The sequence below is a fragment of the Pygocentrus nattereri genome, chromosome 14 (genome assembly GCF_015220715.1).
Source record: "Pygocentrus nattereri isolate fPygNat1 chromosome 14, fPygNat1.pri, whole genome shotgun sequence".
Classification (NCBI taxonomy): Eukaryota; Metazoa; Chordata; class Actinopteri; order Characiformes; family Serrasalmidae; genus Pygocentrus; species Pygocentrus nattereri.
This window is the reverse complement of record NC_051224.1, coordinates 22,053,059-22,073,421: the sequence shown is the minus strand read 5'-3', so window position 1 is coordinate 22,073,421 and position 20,363 is coordinate 22,053,059. Positions and strand designations below refer to the sequence as shown.

Here is a 20,363-nt window from a genome sequence, read left to right as displayed (position 1 = left end):
TTTCTGAGCTACAATCCAGCTCTCTTTATCAGATATCTAGACCGTTCTCTGATCTAAGAAATCAGAGTGTGCTGTTTACATGACCATTTGAATAATGAAATACTGAGTACATGTAAACACAATGTCTCAGGCATCTGGTGTCGTACTTGTAACCAGATGTGGACGTCTGGTTCCTATCACCACCACTGTGAACAGTTCTGACTCAGAAAGTTTCTCTAGAATTAAGTGTTTTGCATCAAACCTCTCTGAATGACTTTCACATCTTATTTACACAGAAATAGGGAAAAGTGTGTAAATGATGTAGGTTAAAAGCTTGAGGAGCTGAGGTTTTCACTCCCTTATAGTCATCTGAATAATTTTTTTTTTTTTATTGAGTTTTAGACATTGAAACTTGCAAAGCCTTTGTAATTGGACCCTGAGCATTAAACAGGGTGATACACAACACAACTCAGACATAGATTAACCACTTTATTATAATCGTAAAATTTTATGGTCACTACTCAAATAACACATACAACACATGGGATATAAAATGATTTAGGCCCCAAATAAATGCAATAACAACTAACAAATATCAACAGAAATACTTTACAGAAGTAAAATATTTGAACACAATAACTCCTCTCAGTATGCAGGATCCTGGGGCTCATCAGCTGCTAATGAATTTAATTAAGTACTTTTATAAGGTTTCTCATCATAACTCCTCTATCACGCACATCTCCCGTACTATAGGAAAAAACATGAAAGCTACAAAGATTAAAAAGGTTTCTAAGCTAAGCTTCAAATATCATTCCGCCTCATACATAAAACATTCCCGATTTGCTTCCTCTGGCCTCTTCACACCACCCTTGTTCCCCAAGAGCTGTGGCCAGGTTCATGTATCTGATCCACCTTCAGCTGCACTCTGAGCGATGTCCAGATATTGCACTTGTGCACTCTTAAAAAGATGGTTCTTCAAGGGTTCTTTAGTAAAGAAAATGGTTCTGCATAGATCCACGAACACTCAAAGAACCCATTGTATGGTTAAAGGGTTCTTCAGATTGATGGAGAATGTGCTATATATGGTTCTATGCACCAAAAAGACTTAGGCTATTGTTACAATGTCAAGCTTGTTACAATAGAAGAACCCTTTTGGTGCTATATAGAACCATCTACAACACTTTTTCCATTAATATATGGCTGGTCCAGGTAGATGCCAGTGGTATTGGAGATCCTTGGATCTCCACATTCTCCCCATCATGCCAGACATGGAAGTAGGAGCCTGCCCAGAGGGTTCTATATAGCACCAAAAAGGGTCCTGCTATTGTTCCGATTTCAGGTATAGAACCACGAACACTTAAAGAACCCTGGGCATAATTAACAGGTTCTTTGCATCCTGAAAGGGTTCCGATTGATGTAGAATGCTATAGACAGGGTTCTATATGGGTTAGAAATGGGTTCTATATAGCAACAAGATGGGTTCTTCTATGGAAACAAGCTTTATATTCGTAACAATAGAGGGTGTTCTATAGAACCCTTCTCCAAAAGGTCCTATATAGAAGCATATACAGCACATTCTCCATCAATCTGAAGAATCATTTGTTCATGCAAAGGGTTCTTTGAAGGTTCATGGTTCTATATAGAACAATTTTCTCTACTAAAAACTCTTGAAGAACCATCTTTTTTAAGAGTGTAGGTAAGTGAAGCTTATACACTACGATTAGCATGTTGCTAACTATGTTGCTAAATCATCACACATTTGCCTTAAGCTGTGCAGTTTAATCTCAAACAGACTTGCTTGTGGTTTTTCTTGTGTTGGACAAATTTCAGGCATTTTGCACAGAGCTAATTTGTGGAGTATAAGCTTCCATTACTAGTTAGCTACGTTAGCTTGTAGCTCCAGTGTAAAACTAAAGAAGCAAATTTCACCCCAAACACGTCTAAGTTTGATTATTTTCCCCATTCTGTGACTTTCAACACCTTAAGGTGAGTCAAATGAATGAACCGGACCCCCTCCCCGGCCCACTTTCCCGCCCATCATTCCTCTCTCTCCACTCTCTTTGCACCCACCCTCGTCCATTCCTCCTCCCTTCCTAATTCTCTTACTGATCCTTCTTCGGGATCATGCAGTAGGACTTGCAGCCGACCCAGAAGCCCGGGAACACCCTTTCCTTGAAGGTGGTTTTGAACTGGTGCAGCAGCCGGACCTCTTTGGCCCCTCCCTCTGTTTTCTCCACCACGTAGAAACACAGTATGCCGGCCGGCTGGTCCAGGTAGATGCCGATGGTGGTGGAGAGGCTTCCTTGGATCTCCACATTCTTCCCATCATGCCAGATGTGGTAGCAAGAGCCCGCCCAGCCGACTCCCCATGACAAGTCGTTCTCTCCCAGGCCGCAGGGGCCGTCCTTAACCTTTCTCCCTGCGCTCTCGCTCACCACCCCGATCACCACCCAGCCCTCATAGTCCACCTCCCAGTACCCACGGTGGCCCAGCAGACCCTCCTTACACAGAACCTGCAGGAGAGCAGAGATGAAAATGATGTATTCAGTCTGTGGTTCAAGGGACTAGAAATGTTGCAGTATTTTAGGTTTTATATACATTCTACATATTCTACACATTCTATCTTGCTAGTGTCCAGTTAGAGACTGTTGCCCATCTGTTGAAGTATAATTTGTATTAGCCACACTCTAGCTTTTCAACAGTGGCCAGTATCTGACCATAGAGTTGCTCTTTGCCAGTGGCCAGTGACTGGAAGTACAATGTAGGTATTACTAGTAAAGTGGCCAGTGAGTGGAAACACAAGATGGGTGTTTCTAATATAATGGCCAGTGAGTGGAAGCACAAGGTACATGTTTCTGATAAAGTGACCAGTGAATGGAAGCCTAATGTACTTGTTTCAGATAAAGTGGCCAGTGAGTGAAGTACAAGGTAGGTGTTTCTAATAAAGTGGTCAGTGAGTGAAGTACAAGGTAGGTGTTTCTAATAAAGTGGCCAGTGAGTGGAAGCACAATGTAGGTGTTTCTAATAAAGTGGAAAGTGAGTGGAAGTACAAGGTAGGTGTTTCAGACAAAGTGGCCAGTGAGTGGAAGCCTATGGTACTTGTTTCGGATAAAGTGGCCAGTGAGCGAAATACAAGGTAGGTGTTTCTAATAAAGTGGCCAGTGAGTGGAAGTACAAGGTAGGTGTTTCAGATAAAGTGGCCAGTGAGTGGAAGTACAAGGTAGGTGTTTCAGATAAAGTGGCCAGTGAGTGGAAGCCTATGGTACTTGTTTCGGATAAAGTGGCCAGTGAATGGAAGCCTAAGGTACTAGTTTCAGATAAAGTGGCCAGTGAGTGGAAGCCTAAGGTACTTGTTTCGGGTAAAGTGGCCAGTGAGCGAAATACAAGGTAGGTGTTTCTAATAAAGTGGCCAGTGAGTGGAAGCCTAAGGTACTAGTTTCAGATAAAGTGGCCAGTGAGCGAAATACAAGGTAGGTGTTTCTAATAAAGTGGCCAGTGAGTGGAAGTACAAGGTAGGTGTTTCTAATAAAGTGGCCAGTGAGTGAAGTACAAGGTAGGTGTTTCTAGTAAAGTGGCCAGTGAGTGAAGTACAAGGTAGGTGTTTCTAATAAAGTGGCCAGTGAGTGAAGTACAAGGTAGGTGTTTCTAGTAAAGTGACCAGTGAGTGGAAGCACAAGGAAGGCATTTCCAATAAAGTGGCCAGTGAGTGGAAGCACAAGGAAGGCATTTCCAATAAAGTGGCCCGCGAGTGGAAGTACAAAGAAGGGTTTAGGCGAGTTGTGTGTATAACGTAGTGTGGAATGTGAAATCACATACTTAACCAGAAGTATGAAGAAAGCAGAACTTGTATTTGAATGAGCAGAAACACACCTGTGGGGAGTGTTCATATCTTTCAGGTCTGTCCAGAACAGGACACGCCTCCTCTGACATGCGGGACACTTTGGTACCCCCCTCAGAAAGCCACAGCAGCTTCTGAGCAGTTCTGTCATCCAGGGAGAGAGACATCCAGTCTACAAGAAAGAAAGAGAGAGAAAACCTAAACCAAAGAAAGACACAAAGTCTCTCCACATAATGATATTGTACTGCTTTAACAGTAAGCGTCCAATGAGGGTCCAAACTTCATTTCCTCACTTTTTTGAAGATGCACCCCCCCCCCCCAATCACCCCCCCCCCCCCCCACCCCCGAGCCAAAGAGCCAAAAACTTTGACATACATTTCATCAGCTCTGCCCTGGTGGTGGGCTCAGGAATGTCGGGCACATATGTAGGAAGCTCCTCTGTGATGGAGACGAAGAAAAACAGAGAGAGAGAGAGAAAGAGAAGAGAGAGAGGAAGGGAGTCATTACATTCTATACTGCAATCAGATAATCCAGTGTAAATGAGTCCACCTGTCCAAATGAAGCCCAAAGCCCTGTGACTCCACAGGGAGGTTAATCCTCTCATTAGCCGCACTGAAACAGTGCGTAAAAGTCATTTGCGCTGCTGAGAGAGTGAGTAAAGAGGCGAGGCAGCTGTAGAGCTCACCTTCAGAAAGTGGAGATGGTAATTATCACACAGAGCAGGCGGTCATCTTTAAATGGTGCGTGGGCCTTTTATACCCGAGAGTGTTGGGTGTCCATGTGTCTACTGCCCTGTCAGAAAATAGCTCCACGCTAAGACTTAATATATGTAATGTGCTTGAGGCTCTTTCATGCAGACATGCTGTTACATGCTTAGGGTTACACAACAGGCCAGAGGTTTGGAAGCGACATGGAAATATGATTCGTTGAAGGGAGTCCTGCAGAGTTTTACTGCATCTCCAATCAGATCCACACGAACCCTACATTCAGATGCTCCTGTAGCTTCAGGAGAGTTAGGCCCAATCCCATTTCACCCCGTGCCCCAATACTTAGCCCATAACCCTCTGATTGTTGTTGAGATAGAGGGATGAAGTGAAAGAGCTCCACACAGAGGTTTTTCAGAGACTCACTCCAAACAGAGTGATATGAGAAGAAAAGAAAAACCGGCAAGATGGCTGAGCAAGAGACCAAAGAAACCTACAAATGTGAGAATTTTCTCTGTTAAAAATGATGATAACCGCTCTATTATCTCAGTTTAATGTCGTTATAGTGTATTATGGTCTTTATCTTCATAACAAGCATAAAAAATCATTAATATTATGCCAATGTTTCGGGAGCTGACTAGCTAAATTTCCCATTCCACCTTAAATAGAAAGTAACTGCTGCTCCATTTAAGGAGGAACGGGAAAATGCGAACAAGAAGCTGTGAATATCTGACTTCAGCTTCATATCACTGAAGAATTAGGGGTAGGTGATAATAAATAATTGCCCCCCCCCCTTTGAAGGCATATGATTCCCTAATTGTAACTAAAGCCCAGCAGTGGGGAGCTGAACTTTACCCTCCCCACTGCGGATCGCCTACAGAGCAGAGCTCTTTTTATTTGAGGGTCCCATTTCGTAGGAAAGACTTTAACCACTACCCCTTAACTCAGTTCACTTAAGAGTCACACTCCAAAACAAGGGATATGAGTAAAAATAAGAAATGGGATTGAGCCTTACATCAGGGGCCAGTTTCTCAAACCCAATTTAAACCTAAGTCTAGTCTTAAGTCTAGACTACCAAGAATTTCCACTGGGACTGTAGTTTAGTCCAAAGACCAGGCGTAATCAATCAAACTGCTTGGTTAAAAATGGTTTCTAAGATTCTACAGTTAAAGTATCAATCTGCTTCATAATGAAACAGCCTCAATCCACTGTCTCTTGCATCTCCACACCACCCTTGTTCTCCATCGTTGGTTTCTAACTTAAAATGCTTGTTTTAACACTTTTGTTCTGCAGTGTGTGATACTGTGATACAGTGTGTGTCCATGTGTGATACTTACCAGCAGGAATTGCTGCCTTTGAGGTTTTTCTTCCTGTTGAGGAGAGAAATCAGAGAGAAAGTGAACAAATGTGTGGATCTTAGCTCTCCTACATTCTCAGAAATAAAGGTACTAAACTATCATTGGTGCAGGACCCCTTTTATCACTGGGGCGGTCCCCTTAAGGGCTTCAGTACCTTTAGTCAGGGAACATAATTGTACCAAAATCTACTGAAATGACATGTTCTAAGCTGTACTGACTCCACACCCCGTCTCGCCTCCAGGCTTTTATTTTATTGTTCTGTTTTAAAACATTTGGTTATGAAAAGCTACAAATATGAACTTTAACCTGGAAAAACTCATTTAAGGTTCATATTTGGACCTTAAACCACGGCTGTACCTTTGAGGGAACATTTATGTTGTTTGTACCTTGAGGAATACAAAATGTACCTAAACAGAACCTTCATTTTTAACAGTGTATAACATCAGAATAACTCAACCAGTTTGCATTGAAGTCCCTGTATTTACTGAATTATAAGCCGTAGTATGTAATAAGTCTGGGATTTAAAGGCGTTAACTGTGGATGTTTGCCTGTGATATGGTGTATTGATGTAATTATGCTGTCGTCGTAAATATTTAGCTTCACACTTCATTTTCTAGTTGCCTTATTCAGTGAAACTTCTCTCAAGTGAGAAACCTAAGTGATAAAATAATTAACGGTTCATCAGTTGATCAGATACAGCCCTAGTGGAAGTACAGTGTAGGTATTTCTAATAAAGTGGCCAATGAGTGGAAGTATAAGGAAGATGTTTCTAACAAAGTGGCCAGTTAGTGGGCAGAGCAAATGCCAAATCTTTGTGAAAACTGCACAAGTGGGTTCTAAGAAGAAATTTCTTCTCAAGACCGGTTGATAAATGAGGCCCATTCTTGCGCATTTCCTCAGAAATCTTTTGTAAATCCGGCCCAAATATCAAACAGGAGTGAAAGGCTGTGATAACATGAATAATGTCCGAGCAGAGCATCATTATTAGTACATTATCAACCCACCGAGGCCATTTATAACACTGTAAGATGAGAGGTGAAGCCACTAATACAGACATGACAGACTCCCCTCGTTGGGACCACCGCAATGTGAGGTTTAGTGCTCGACCAGGCAGAACAACGTGTCTTCACTCATCCCTTTCCCCTCCATCACTTTCTATAAATATAAAACATGTACACTAACAAGGCACATCGCAGTGTTAACATGCGATCCCTGGATAACAGGAAAAATGATCACTCACCATTCCGTGAATGTTTTTGTACTATAACAGAAAAACCTTGCGCTGAACAATCAAGTTTAAAAACGTTCAACTTCAGCTGAAAAAGCTCCGCTCGTCATGTGTCACTCTTAATGAGGTAGCTGATCAAACAAGACAGTAAAACTGAACTGGAGAGCGAACGTGAGCTGTACAGCAGGACAGATTTATCCACATTTGTGATTAATATGCTTTTCAGCTCCAAGATCAATATTTATTCACTGGCATATTTACAATCCTGGAGATGGTCATCACAGAGGTTTCCTTACAAACCTTGAGAAACTGACTCCTCTCCCCTGTAGCTCGGCTTACTGTTAAGTAGAAATACGATGTTGTGTGTGCTGGTTCTGGTGTTTAGGGCACTTGCTAATGTTGCTAATGTTTACATGGGCCAAGTAGAAAGAATTAAACCTAGTGGACTTTTTCTTTTCCAAGTCGAAGCACAATGAGTGCAGACCTCTTTATGGCTGTGTGATGTTGGTGTTGAACATAAAGATCCACTCCGCTCCTTCTCCGCTTTGCAAAACTTGTCTGAGGCAAATTCCTCACAGTTCGGGGAAGGATTTTTTATGGAATATGCTCTGACGTCTGAACGCAGCTGCTTTGACACGGAGATGTGCTTTCAGACATGGGATGTATGGCACAGACCAGGCTAGGCCCTAAGTTCCGCACAGCAGTAGACAGTGTCCACAGAGGCAGATGTGCAGGGTCATACAAAGTTCCAGTGTTTTAAGTTTTGCGCAACCTGCTTTAGCCACGTCAAACTGGACTTTCTGTCCATATTGGTGGAACTATCAGACATGCGATCAGGTTTACTATTAACTGCGCTTAGGCCTAAAGACGATTTTTGAGGGAGGCTAAAAAAACAGTGACCCTCCATTGCTGCACTGTTAAACTGTGCAGGTGGAAGTTCAATAATGCTACTATTTACAGATGGACGTGACGATACAGTGAGTGTGAAAAAGGTCTGTAGTCTTGCATTGGGAATTTCACGAGTGGATGAGCGCATCCCTGAATGAAACCGGGGATGTAGTCACAGTATATCAGTCGCAATCATACCATGGATGATGAGGGACTTGTTGGACTGGTGGATCTTTCCTCTTGTTTATTAAACTCACTAGTAAGTGTGTCCCGCGACCCTGACAGAGAAGCAGCTTGGAAAATGGATGGATGGATGGATGGATAGTAAGTGTGTTAAGCATTTCTGCAACAGTTGATCAGAGGAGGGTGGACACTGTTCTCTGCCACAATCAGCAATTCCATGAAAATATACTGATAACAAACACTGTTCGTGTATCACAGATGTGCAAGACATCATTTTATCCCAGCAGCACATTTTCTGTGTCTGCACTAATCCATTTGTCACCGCATTCAAATTTAGTAGTACCAGTGGGGCATGGTCAGGTTGGGTCTGAGAGTCGCGGAAAGGGGTCAGTTCGGGCTTCAACTTCAAGCCTACGCTATATTTGGGCTAAACGGGAAAACTGAAAACTGAAATCGAAAACCGAAAAAAAGCTGCGTTTGTTTTTAGAGTTCTAAGAGAAAGCCAAGGGACAAGATCTCAAGACGTTTCTCTGAAGAACTACTCACATCACCACAGGGTGCCAAGCACGGGGAAAGCCTCAGACTTCCTGACGTCTCGGCCTGTCTTCCCCTTCAGAAGGTAAAAATGAGAGCGTTTCAGTGGGTTACTTGATCTGACGGGGCAGGCCTTGGACAGGCAAGGGGTGTTCTCGCTGTAATGCTTCTTCTTGACAAGCCGCTCTGTCAGAGCCCGCAGCGGCTCTGCTGACATAGAACTCTCAGGCAACAGGTGCTCTGACCAGCAGGAGCCTTACCACGCGTGAGCATAAAATACTGCCAACTGCCACACTGAAGGTGCCCACACTCATGTCTAGCTGGTGTAACATCTCTCACTTTTATACACACACACACACACATATACACACGAGCAGCGCTCACAAACAGGGGTCATTACATAATCCTGGCCATCATGACGGTTCAAAGCCAAAATAAAAGGCAGCTCATACATCATGCTGCTTTAAACGTTATATATGACTCGCTTGGAAATGCCAGCAGGATTATGAAACACTGGCAGGTACTGTCAAGCCACGCAGACCATAATAGCTAGATTAATGCCACTGAGTCATTACAGGGTCCATTTAGTGTTTACAAATAGTGGATAAAGAGATGATAATCGTGGCATGTAGAAGAACACAGAGGAACACACACTGAGCCCTAGAGTCAGGTTGCACAAACTTGCACTATGAAGAAAAGGGAGAGGGGATTAGGATGAAGGGGAGGATGTGAAGGTCATCTTTATTTGACGACAGGTCACTCTGTCATTAGAACTTTGCTTCTGTCTGTGTATCTCTGCCTTAGATGGAAAGTATTTAGCCCTTTGGGGGGAGGGGGGGGTTTAGATGTCCCCAGTACAACAATAACATGAACATTTAGAACCTATTTGACTGGTCTGCAGGGTTTTCTCCAAAAACTGTGCTAAAGAGGCCAAAGCTGATCTCTACCTCTGCGTCACTGTATCTGTGGACATGTGTGACATCGTGCACTGATCGTGCACTGAGTAGGTGTCTTCCAACATGCTCCCAATTAACGAGAATGTGTCCACTAGGGGCAGTGTTTTGAATGTTTTCGTCTCTCTAGTCACTTTACTGTTTTCGTAATATTTTAAAGACGGGTCGCAGAAATGTTTGTAAAGTCGCTGCTCTTCTGACAGCTGTTCTCCGAATGTCTACATTAAAGTAGTGATATAATAACTGAGTGTTATTTGGGTCTCATCCCACCCCAACGCCACCGGATAGCCAACCAGTGTTGGCTTGAAGCACAGAGTGATGATTTTGGAGGTATGTACACTGTGGCCTCTGCAAGCTACACCTCTTCTGCTGCTAGGGTGACCCGACGTTCCCATTTTCCAGGTACAGTTCCCATTTTGGGGGGATGTTCTGGCTGGATCTGTCCCCCTGAAATGTACCCCTGAATTAAATGCTACCCTGAGGCAGATCAGTACTGCATCTTTAGCTAATTAATATCAAAGACAGAAGCTTGTTGATGTGGGTAAAGCAGCTAAACATCAAGCTTTCAGAGAATTTGAGTGTGTATTTTCAAGAAAACATAACATAATGAGTTTATTTTCAGGGACGCCACAGAATTTTGATTTTGAGACATTCAGGGGGTCCAAAAGGTTAATTTGGGGGTCTCAGACCCCCCCGCCACCCCCCCACCCCCAGGACCACATGTATTTCACACCTTGGTTACTGGTTTAACCATAGGATGTTTGCCCCAGCAGGGGATGAAACCCCAGTTTGCAGTATGGAAGGCAGAGGTCTTACTCACTACACTATATCCACAAAGATAGAGCTACCACATATTCTCTTTTAGTGTGTGTGTGTGTGTGTGGGGGGGTGGATTATTAAAATATCAAATTTGACTGACGTGCCCTTCTCTAGTTGTGATGTAATAAGTAAAATATCCACCCTGTGAATAAGGTGAACTGAGAACACTGGCGCAGGCTGTTAGTCTGGGTTTGGGATTCACGTCATTATACTGAGTGGTCAATGTTGTATAGACGGACACTACCCAGCAACAATATTGCTCAACCAGCCTTCATTTGGACATTCATCTCGATTTAGCCATCAGCCATGGTCAGTGACCAGTGCGTGTTTCTGACCTGCATGACAGAGCAGAAGCGAACTGTTTAGTTTGGCTGTAGTAGTTGTGGTCAGCGCCAGGTCTAGGAGTGGTGAGCAGAGTGGGGCAGATCAGGTTGTGCCACAGGATCAGGGCAGTGGAACTGATAGTTGGAATGGACATAGGGTCCCAGATACGATCTCAACCTCCCTGATCTTCCAAATGACATGTGAAGCACCACCCGCTGTGCGGCGGCCTCTCTGATCACTGTTGATCTGACATGGGTCAGGTGGAAAAAAGCGTAAATGGACAGATGTACAAACAAGGCTGCGGTTTCTGAGATATGACTGAGTACAGCTGAGTACAGGAACTACAGAGCTGTACTTGCTGAGAACATGCTGTTGACAGCTGTGAATTTCCAACAGCATTCAAGTCCGGATGGTTTACCTCACTGAAAGGGGGCCATTTTGCTGAAGCCTTCAGAGACACGTGTGTTTTTTTTTTTTTAGGCCACAACTCTTCTTTTTTTCACTTTATGGCAACAGTGTGAGCAATAGTAGTGTCTATAGCAGCATCAAAATCACAAGAGCATTGTCTATATGACACAAGAAGTGTCTCTGAGAGTCCTCTCTTAGAGATGAACTGTAACTGAGGCTGTTGTAGAAGTGGACTAAAGCCATAGTCGGTCTAAGCCAGGGGTCGACAACCCAAATGTTAAGAAGAGCCACTTTGTACTTTCAACAGAAATCAATCCACCAAGGGAACAACATTTTATATCCTTTCTACCATCTTGGCTGTAAATATGTCTCAGTATGTTCTAATGTCCAAGTATAGGCTAAAAAGTATAATATAAACTAAAATGCAGACTTACTTTAAAGCTCTGCTTTAAGCTTTAGCTCCGCTGTAGCCACTTTTCTCACATCTCTGGCAGGAAACGTTTCCTCAAAAGTAGAACAGTTTCTTGTAAAATGCCTTTCAATGTTTGACTTTTTTACCAAACTTAAGTTGCTTCTAATTCAAAAGCTTCTTGTTCTGATTTTCCCATTTCCACTTTAAATGGTGCCTGAGGTGGCAGAATGTAACTGCTACACCATTTAAGGCGGAACAGGAAAATTTGAACAAGAAGCTGGCGAATGAGAATCTCACTTCAGCTTCGTGACTTTTTAGTGTTTGACAGTTTCTCGTTTCAGATTAAACGTATCAGGAAACCAGCTGGACTGATTCTAAATGCAAATAAGTTCATTCGTCTCCAAATAATCAATGTTTGTCTAAATCTTTCTCTTTGTCTGTTCGTTAGCTACTAATTAGGCGAGATTGTTGTCTGCATTGCTATGGTGATCAACAGTCTGTGTGCTGATCTTCAACATTACAGGGTGAATTCGCAGTTCTACATTAACTCCAGCGTTTAATACCATTATTGTTAACCTGTGTTGAACGACCAGCAGAGCTTTATTTTACTGTAAAGGAGAATTATTTTATTTTTACCTCCAAATCTAATTCTGTGCAGCCGCAACAGGACAGTAAAAGTGCTGCATGTTGCCGATCCCTAGTTGAGGCGATGTCGGCTGCGCTACAGCAGTGCAGCTAAAATGTGTCAGCTATTCAAATCTATCTGCACCCAGACATAAAAGCCAGGTTTAAGTTCTTTTATTACTTTGCTCATATAAACTGAATGAAATAAAGTGTTCAGCATCACTCATCATGCTTGGCATCAGTTTACTACCTCTGCACAAACTGGTTGTTTCCAAGCTGAAAGACATAAGCTGAAATTTACGTTTTTGGACACTCTACGATGCAGCGTATCCAGTGTGCGGTGGCCTTGACAGAAGGGCTTTGCATGCCAAAGATGTAAAGATGTAAAGATGTACATGCATAGTATCGAATATCAGCATCGGCCCAGGATTCCCATATTGATGCAGCCCTAGAAGAAAGACCAATACCCTCCTACAGTCCCACAGTGCACCATGCTATGTAGCGTATAAGTGAATACCTATAATAATTGAATACCCATAATGCACTGTTGCTCACGCGACAGAGATGTTCACAAGTTGATTCAGATGAGTTCAGGCCAAGTCTCTAGGCTGAGTCTTTGGTCCAGAACTTTAGTTTAGTCTGGTTATTAGCTACAGGCACTGCATCGTATAAATCACATATGTCAAGCTCCAGTCCTTGTGGGCCAAAACACTGCTGACATCAGTGTGGTGCCCCATTAAGGGCTCAACAGCTAATTAGCACAGCCTTCTTGAACCGAATTCAGAGCATGAGATGAGGGTAAACTCTAATGTCTGCAGCATTTTGGCCAGGAAGCTCCCCAGTTTGACATGCCTGGTATAAATGCAAACCCTAATAAAAGCCCTGTCAGCTTTGCCATGGCTCCAAATACCAAGACTTTCATTTTAGAAAAATCTTGATATTTGAAGGAATGTGATCTGTAACTCACAAAAACGTCAGCTGTAGCAGCTACTGCGCTAGCTAGCATAAAAACATCCATTGTCGTGCTCTAAATACTCCTGAACACCAGTGTAATAAATAGCAATGAGGAGGCCATTACTAGCCGAGTAAAATATACTGTTTGGATGACAACATGGAGGCAGGATTGTAAACAAGAATCACACCAATGTGGAGCTGGACAAGTGGACGTGGAAAGTGGTGGAAGCCTGAATCATGTGGAGAACGAGAGTTTAAAAATGGACGGGTAGGGATTTGAAACCGGGGATCTCATGAAGGCAGCCAAAGGGGGCTAGAGAGACTCGTTGAGATGATTGATGAGAGGGAAGTGTTGGCAGAAAGAGGGATGCTGTTGGCTGGTAAAGGCAGAGCTGAAGAAGAACATGATCGGTGTGGTGTATCTACACTCATCCCTGACCAAACAGCACATTAAACACATCGTAAAATCAACAGTGAATAACACACTGATGACTCCATTTACTATCAACTCAATCACTCAAACACAATAAGGTGAACACTTCTACCTGTCTGTCTGTCTGTCTGTCACACCACCCCACCAGTTAAACTTTCTTACTGTCTGGCTGTCTGTCTGCCTGTGTGTCTTGCTTTCTGCCTGTGCATGTGTCTCTCTATGTGTATGTGTCCACGTGTTCAGCCACCTGCGTCTATATGGTGACAGCAGCGGGGTGAATTTATGGCAGCAGAGTTTGTGTTGTTCTTTATAAATGATCCATAAAAGCAAGTGGTCTCTAAATGCGTCCTTCACATAAAGACACCTGCCGAGCTGCTGGGATGCTTGTGTTTCACTGCGCTGTGTAACGAGAGCAGTAAAAACACACAGCAGCTCAAGTGTTTCCAATCTGTGTAACTCTGCAATTTATGACTACTAACTATAGAGCTCCAGCACTTTCGCTGCATGCAATATAGCAGCCATACAGCAATAAAAGAAAGCCACAGTGACTGTTCTCACAGTGCAGAGCAGAGGAAATTCTGCTAATGCGCTCTCAGTGCAGGAACAGTAGGCCTGGCTTATAAAACCCAGTAACAGTAATGATGAAAATGATACATTATTTGGATATCAATATTTGTGTTTCCAGTGCTATTATGCTCCTCAGTCCAGTATTAGCAGCAAAAGTTGGACAGCTAACTGAACAAACTGAACAGGATCTGCTGCTTTGGTAAACTAGGTGGTGCTGTGTCAGTCAGGAGAGTTAGCAAGCATGCTAATTTCACTGCTGAAGTAATGAAGAGTACAGAAGACAATGTAATGTAATGTAAACCCAACTAAATACCCTCTCAGCCTTGACCTGGCTCAAAATAAAGAGACTTTCATTACAGAAAACCTTCAGATTTGAGGGAACGTGATCTATAACTTCTAAAAATCTTTAGCTATGGTAGCTACTGCGCTAGCTAGCATACTATCCAGACGTCGAGCTTTCCTTTAAACACTGCATTTGTGGTGTGTAGCACTTTATTCTGCGTTTCAGTGCTCTAACTAGCGCTCCTGAAGACCAGTGTAATGAATAGTGATGAGGAGGCCATACCCAGCAATGTAAAATTTCCTGTTTGGATGATTAAATGGAGGCAGCATTGTAAACGAGAAATGCCCCAATTTTGGAGCTAGACGAGTGGAGTTTAAAAATGGACAATAATGAATAAAATCATATATCATTTGGATATCAATAATACTCATTTGTGATTTTTGATAGAATTATTATACCATCCTGTTCCTTAATCCAGCATTAGCAGCACAAGTTACGCTCTGAGCAATCAGTTTGAGGAAACATCTTGGAACAACAACTTTATTCCTAAAATCTTTGTATTGAGACTGTTAGCAACCCCTTAAAATCGCAGACTTATCACATTCTAAGACTTATTACTTAGTAATTACAGGGACTTCAGTGCAAACTGTTGGCTGAGTTACTCTTAGCATATCGCTGTGAGTGTATCATTGTGTGTAAATTTCATGATGAATGGACTAAAAGAAATGACTGAAAATGACTTGGGAAAAAAATCTGGTTCCATTGACTTACATTAAAAGTAAAGTAGGTTTTTTCCTTTTCCTGTAAAGTTACAATTTTTATAGACGATATAGAGGTGTGTAATAAAGCATTGGGCCTGCCGGTGGGCCCTGGGCATTTAAGGGGTTAAATGTGTCACATGTTGAATATATCACAATATAAAGGCTCAGTAAAAAGTAAACTGAAAATGTATAAAGGTACTTAATGTACTTAACAATAAATAACACTGTACACAATAGAGAAAGTCTTCTGCTTTCTTCAGGGTTCATAACACCCTACTATTCATGCTAATTTTGTATGTAACATATCTTCATTATCAGTAATTATTAAACATCTGTAATATCAAATCTCGTGGAAATACATATTTTGGCCATATCGTCCAGCCCCAATGAGAAGTTTTATGCACTACAGTAAAGGAATTGAACATGTGAGAGAGACAGAGGGAGACAAGCTCTAAAGCTCCATCGGCTTTATTTATACTCACTGATTTATACTCATTTGTTAAACACAGCAGCTGTTAAACTCCTCTCTGCTCTGAAAAGACTATTATTATTTTCCTCTGACACCCAGGACGCTGCACTGGACTTTAGGGGGAGCCGCGAAATCCCAGCAATGCCCAAGGTGCCCTTTCCTCGTGTGAAATGTCATCAGTCCCCTCTGTGGATGAACATATCTTTGATAGCTGGGGGACAGGCATCAGTAACCCCCACCCAGCCCCCGGCTCCCCCACCACCATCTCCAAACAACTAATACACTCACTGTTTACCTGAATTTAGATAGTAGCTAAACAAAATTGTTTTTAACTTGAAGAACTTTATCATTTTAGAGCACTTCATTATTTTGTTTCTCAGCAATCACTCTCTACAGTGTGCATCTTCATTCTACACACTTCTCCAAGGGTTTTTTTTTTGGTTAAAAAAAAGGGTTCTGTATAGAACCATGAACACTTTGCATGATTAAAGGTTTCTTTGTATCATGAAATCATTATTCAGACTGATGGAGAATGTGCTGTAGATGGCTCTTACAGGACCTTGTTGAAAAATGTTCTATATAGCACCAAAAAAGGGTTCTTCCATTGGGACAACACTCCTAAAACAAATGCTGCTTCAAGGATCTGTATAGAAACTTACAGAACCCTTTCCTTGACTAAAAGGTTCTTTGCATTATGAAAAGGATCTTTGTATTGATGGAAAATGTGCATGAATGTGTTACATACGGTTCTGTATAGAGGCTTTTTGAAAATGGTTCTATATAGCACCAAAAGGGTTCTTCTATTGCTACATATTGTTACAACAGAAGAGCCCTATTTAGAACCATCTACAGCACATACTCCATCAATCTGAAAAACCCTTTCACGATGCAAAGAACCATTTAATTATGGAAAAGGTTCTTTGAGTGTTCATGGTTCTATATAGAACCATTTTCTTCACTAAACTACCTTTGAAGAATCAACGTTTTAAGTGGGTACACTGATTAGAACTGAACTATTCAGGCTGCTCTCTGCCAGCAGTGACAAACTATAGTGGAGTACAATTACATCAAAGCAATTTCGGTGTTCCAGTTTATGAATTTGGCCATAATTGACTGTGAGCTGATGTAATACAGTGGCCCTTTGAAGTATTTGGATCATTTAACCCCTTAATCCCGGTTTATTTCATACAAAGTCGTATTATTCAGTAACAACAGGGATTTCAGTGCAAACTAATTGGGCTATTCTAAAGTTATAGATGTGTGTAATAAAACTGCCGGTGGACCTGTGGCTTGTTCAGAAGTTATCCACTTAAGGATTGTTAAACTTGGACGTTCTTTCATAAAACATTTAAGAAAAAAAGAAACACTTTTAGCAAAACTTCAGAGGTAATGGGAAAGTCTGTTGTGGAGAAAGTTTGAGAAGAACTCCAACCAGACTACACTAAGAGTTCTGTAAAGTGCAGAGGTGGGAACTTTAAAGTCTACACTGCAAAAAATGGCATCTTGTCAAGTAAAATGATCTTAAATGTAGTAAATAAATCCTGTTTAGATTGTTGTAAGCTTATTCTAAGATTATTTAACTTGTTTCTAAACATTCTTTACTCAAGTGATTTTATTAAGTAAAATTATCTCACAATGTTGGCAGATAATTTTGCTTGTTGTAAGAAACCAGGTAATCTGCCAGTATAGTGAGATAATTAAACTTGATAAAATAATATAAAATATGTACATGATTTCTAGAAAAAAACTAGATAGTCTCATAATTAGTCCACATCCATCTCACAATGGGAAATATTAGATATATTGACTAGATTAAAGATCATTTCCCTTAAATAGATACTCATTTTTGCAGTGTGGTGCTGTTGTTCGCACACAGGTGTTGGTGAGCTTGTCTTCAGTGATGGATTGTGAACTCTGGATGAAAAGCTCACCTGCATTTTTAAACAATATTTGACACTCTTGGAATGGTCTGCTTAAAATAAACACCACCTGGATTAAAGCTTCATGTCCTAACACCATTCATTTAATACGTACGGCCCCAATGGTCAAATGATTTTGATGCCACTGTGTATTTGATTCCTTTGGATCCAACATACAGATTTGGAGTTTCAGGTAAATGAAAGTACTGTTGTTTTTATAGAAAAATGTATATATGGTAATATGTAATATAATGCATTAACACTATGCATATGTATGATAGACACAGTGGATTTCCTTCAACAGGCTAGTATAAGTCTTCGGCTCTCCTTCTCCGTCCCCTTGGTCACTTTTTATGGTCACCTCTACATCTTTTATGGCGACACTTATAGGTGCCAGCTGTACGTTTAGCATGCAGAGCATTCTCAGCATGCAGAAGTGTACAGTTTCCTCAGGGACGTTTTTACGTTGCGTCACCATCTACATTTCATGGTTCGAGATTAATCGTTTGTCATATTTGAGTAACGGCACACAAACGTTTTCCATCATGGTCCGGTTTCGCCTGTCACTGGAGCGTTATGGGATGAGGACTGGATAATACAGAGAAGAACCAGGAGGGAATGAAGCGCAATACCTGTTATTTGCCTTCCTTTTATTCAACTCAAAAAAGGGTTCTTTAGTGTAGGAAGTGGTTATATAGAGAGCTGCGATGCATCACAGAATCATTTGAATTAATGGTTCTTTGCATGGTTAATGGTTCTGCTCTGTGGTGGAAGTAAACCTTTTTCTGGTACTATATAGAACCTTTACTGAGTGTAGAGAGAAAGAGCATGATAGGAAATATTTTAAAAAATCATGTAAAAAAAAAATAATAATAAATTTTATATGAAGTCACCAGAACAATCATAAGCAAACCACTGCTGTCAGAACAAAACCTTGTATCTCTAAAACTGCAACTTGACAGGAAAAGGAAAAAACATACTTTACTTTGAATGTAAGTCAATGGAACCACACTTTTTTCTAAGCAATTTTGGTCCATTCATCATGAAATTTACACACAAGGACAACAGGTTCTTTAAGATTATGCCAAAAAGTGGAAAATGAGATACAGGGTTTTCTTCTGACAGCAGCTAATATTTTTACAGCTTAGCATTGGATGAATATGAATATATATATGAATATATATATAATATATGTGTGTGTGTGTGTGTGTATAAACCCTTTAAATGGCCAGGGAAGGCCTAAAGTTTTATCATACGCTTAATATTTTATTACCTAAGAATAGCTCAACCAGTTTGCATTAAAGGATCTGTACTCACTGAATAATAAGCCTTAATATGTAATAAACCTGGGATTTCAACGGGTTAAATTCATTGTTCACGTTGAATATACGTCAAAATATTTACTATTCTATAGCTAAACAATTATTGCCAATTACATTATTTGATGAGTTCACAGCTTGAATATTATCCATAATTATAGCCGTAGCAGGAAAAACATCTCCTTAGTAACTGAAACATCACAGTTCGCCTGAATAAAAGGGAAAAATATAGCTAATTTCTCTCCATGTGGACACGTGAGAGGAACATGTGTGTCCCCCCTACTGTGCGCACAGATGGCAATGCACTTCCAGAGTCAGGAGAGCTAGGTGATGAAGAGAGAGAGAGAGAGAGAGAGAGAGAGAGAGAGAGAGAGAGACAGAGAGACAGAGAGACAGAGAGACAGAGAGAGAGAGAGAGAGAGAGATCATACCTGACTTCTTCTGCTCGGGCATGACTCCGTTGGTACTGGCTGTGCCGCTGGGCATTGCACTCATGGGTGAGTGTGTGTCCTGTGAGCCTCAGCCTCCTCAGGGCTCCTCTTATTCCCTCTGGAAAAGGGGGTGGGGGTGGGGGGATGTGTGTTTATGGGCGTGTGTACTTGGATACGATGGTGTCCAGGGGGTTAATCCCGTCAACTGAAACTCTGGTAACTTGTCTTCCTCTAAAAGAGTAAACTGACACATGAACACACTCCAGTTATGTTGCATGTGCACACACACATGCACACAAGCGTGTGCTGGGCTCTTTGAGGGGTGCTGCTGCTGTGCTCCACCAAAAGCCCCCTAACCTCAACCTCAGCAAGCAGACGATCAGCTTTTGGCTTTTGTGTTTCATGTTATCTAGTAAAAGATGTAGTTTGGAGGGAGGAAGAGCTGCCAAGTGTCCCCACAACTGCTATGTTTGTGGGCTTTGTGTTTTCTGGCAATATTTGGCCCCCACAAGGAGATAAATACATACATGCACATTTCCATGCACATGGACATGCAGTGTGTGCAATGGCACATCATTATTTAATCAAAGTAACAAATTGTATTGATATCCAGGTTCCATTTGGTCCCCACAAAGAGATAAATACATGCGCACACATTGTCTTAGAAATGCATTATGTAGTGCTTTGCAGCAGAACGTTTGTATTGATATCAACTCATCGAAAAGAAACCGGAAAATGATCCAACATGCAGTTATAGAACATTAAATAGCTTTAAAACACCCACTGACTATATATATATATATATATATATATATATATATATATACACATGCACTTAAGTCCAATGTAAGACAGGATGATTTACTCTGAGCTCCCAGGGGCATACTGGGGGTCCCATGCTGATCTCACATCGCTGTCGTGCTTCAAACACTCCTCTGAAAATGACCGAGTTGTTCTCCGGCACGCCTTTCATGT

The 20,363-nt window shown here is 41.6% G+C and overlaps 1 protein-coding gene across 1 annotated transcript; it reads right to left on the bottom strand.

The window, feature by feature from the left end:
- Positions 1–455: 455 nt before the first annotated feature.
- zgc:195001 (uncharacterized protein LOC567531 homolog) lies at positions 456–19,464 on the bottom strand. Its single transcript, XM_017710348.2, has 5 exons — positions 19,389–19,464; positions 5,859–5,891; positions 4,193–4,255; positions 3,850–3,989; positions 456–2,492 (listed from the first exon to the last, which is right to left on the bottom strand). Exons 1-5 carry the CDS (start codon positions 19,450–19,452, stop codon positions 2,082–2,084), a joined length of 711 nt encoding a protein of 236 aa, XP_017565837.1. The 5' UTR covers positions 19,453–19,464; the 3' UTR covers positions 456–2,081.
- Positions 19,465–20,363: the final 899 nt, after the last annotated feature.

Coding starts and splice junctions, on each gene's coding strand:
- zgc:195001 (XM_017710348.2), bottom strand. CDS start 19,452: ATGAGTGCAATGCCCAGCGGCACAGCCAGTACCAACGGAGTCATGCCC. Junction 4,256..5,858: donor AAAGGCAGCAATTCCTGCTG/GTAAGTATCACA, acceptor TCTCCATCACAG/AGGAGCTTCCTACATATGTG. Junction 2,493..3,849: donor GATATGAACACTCCCCACAG/GTGTGTTTCTGC, acceptor GCTCTCCTGCAG/GTTCTGTGTAAGGAGGGTCT.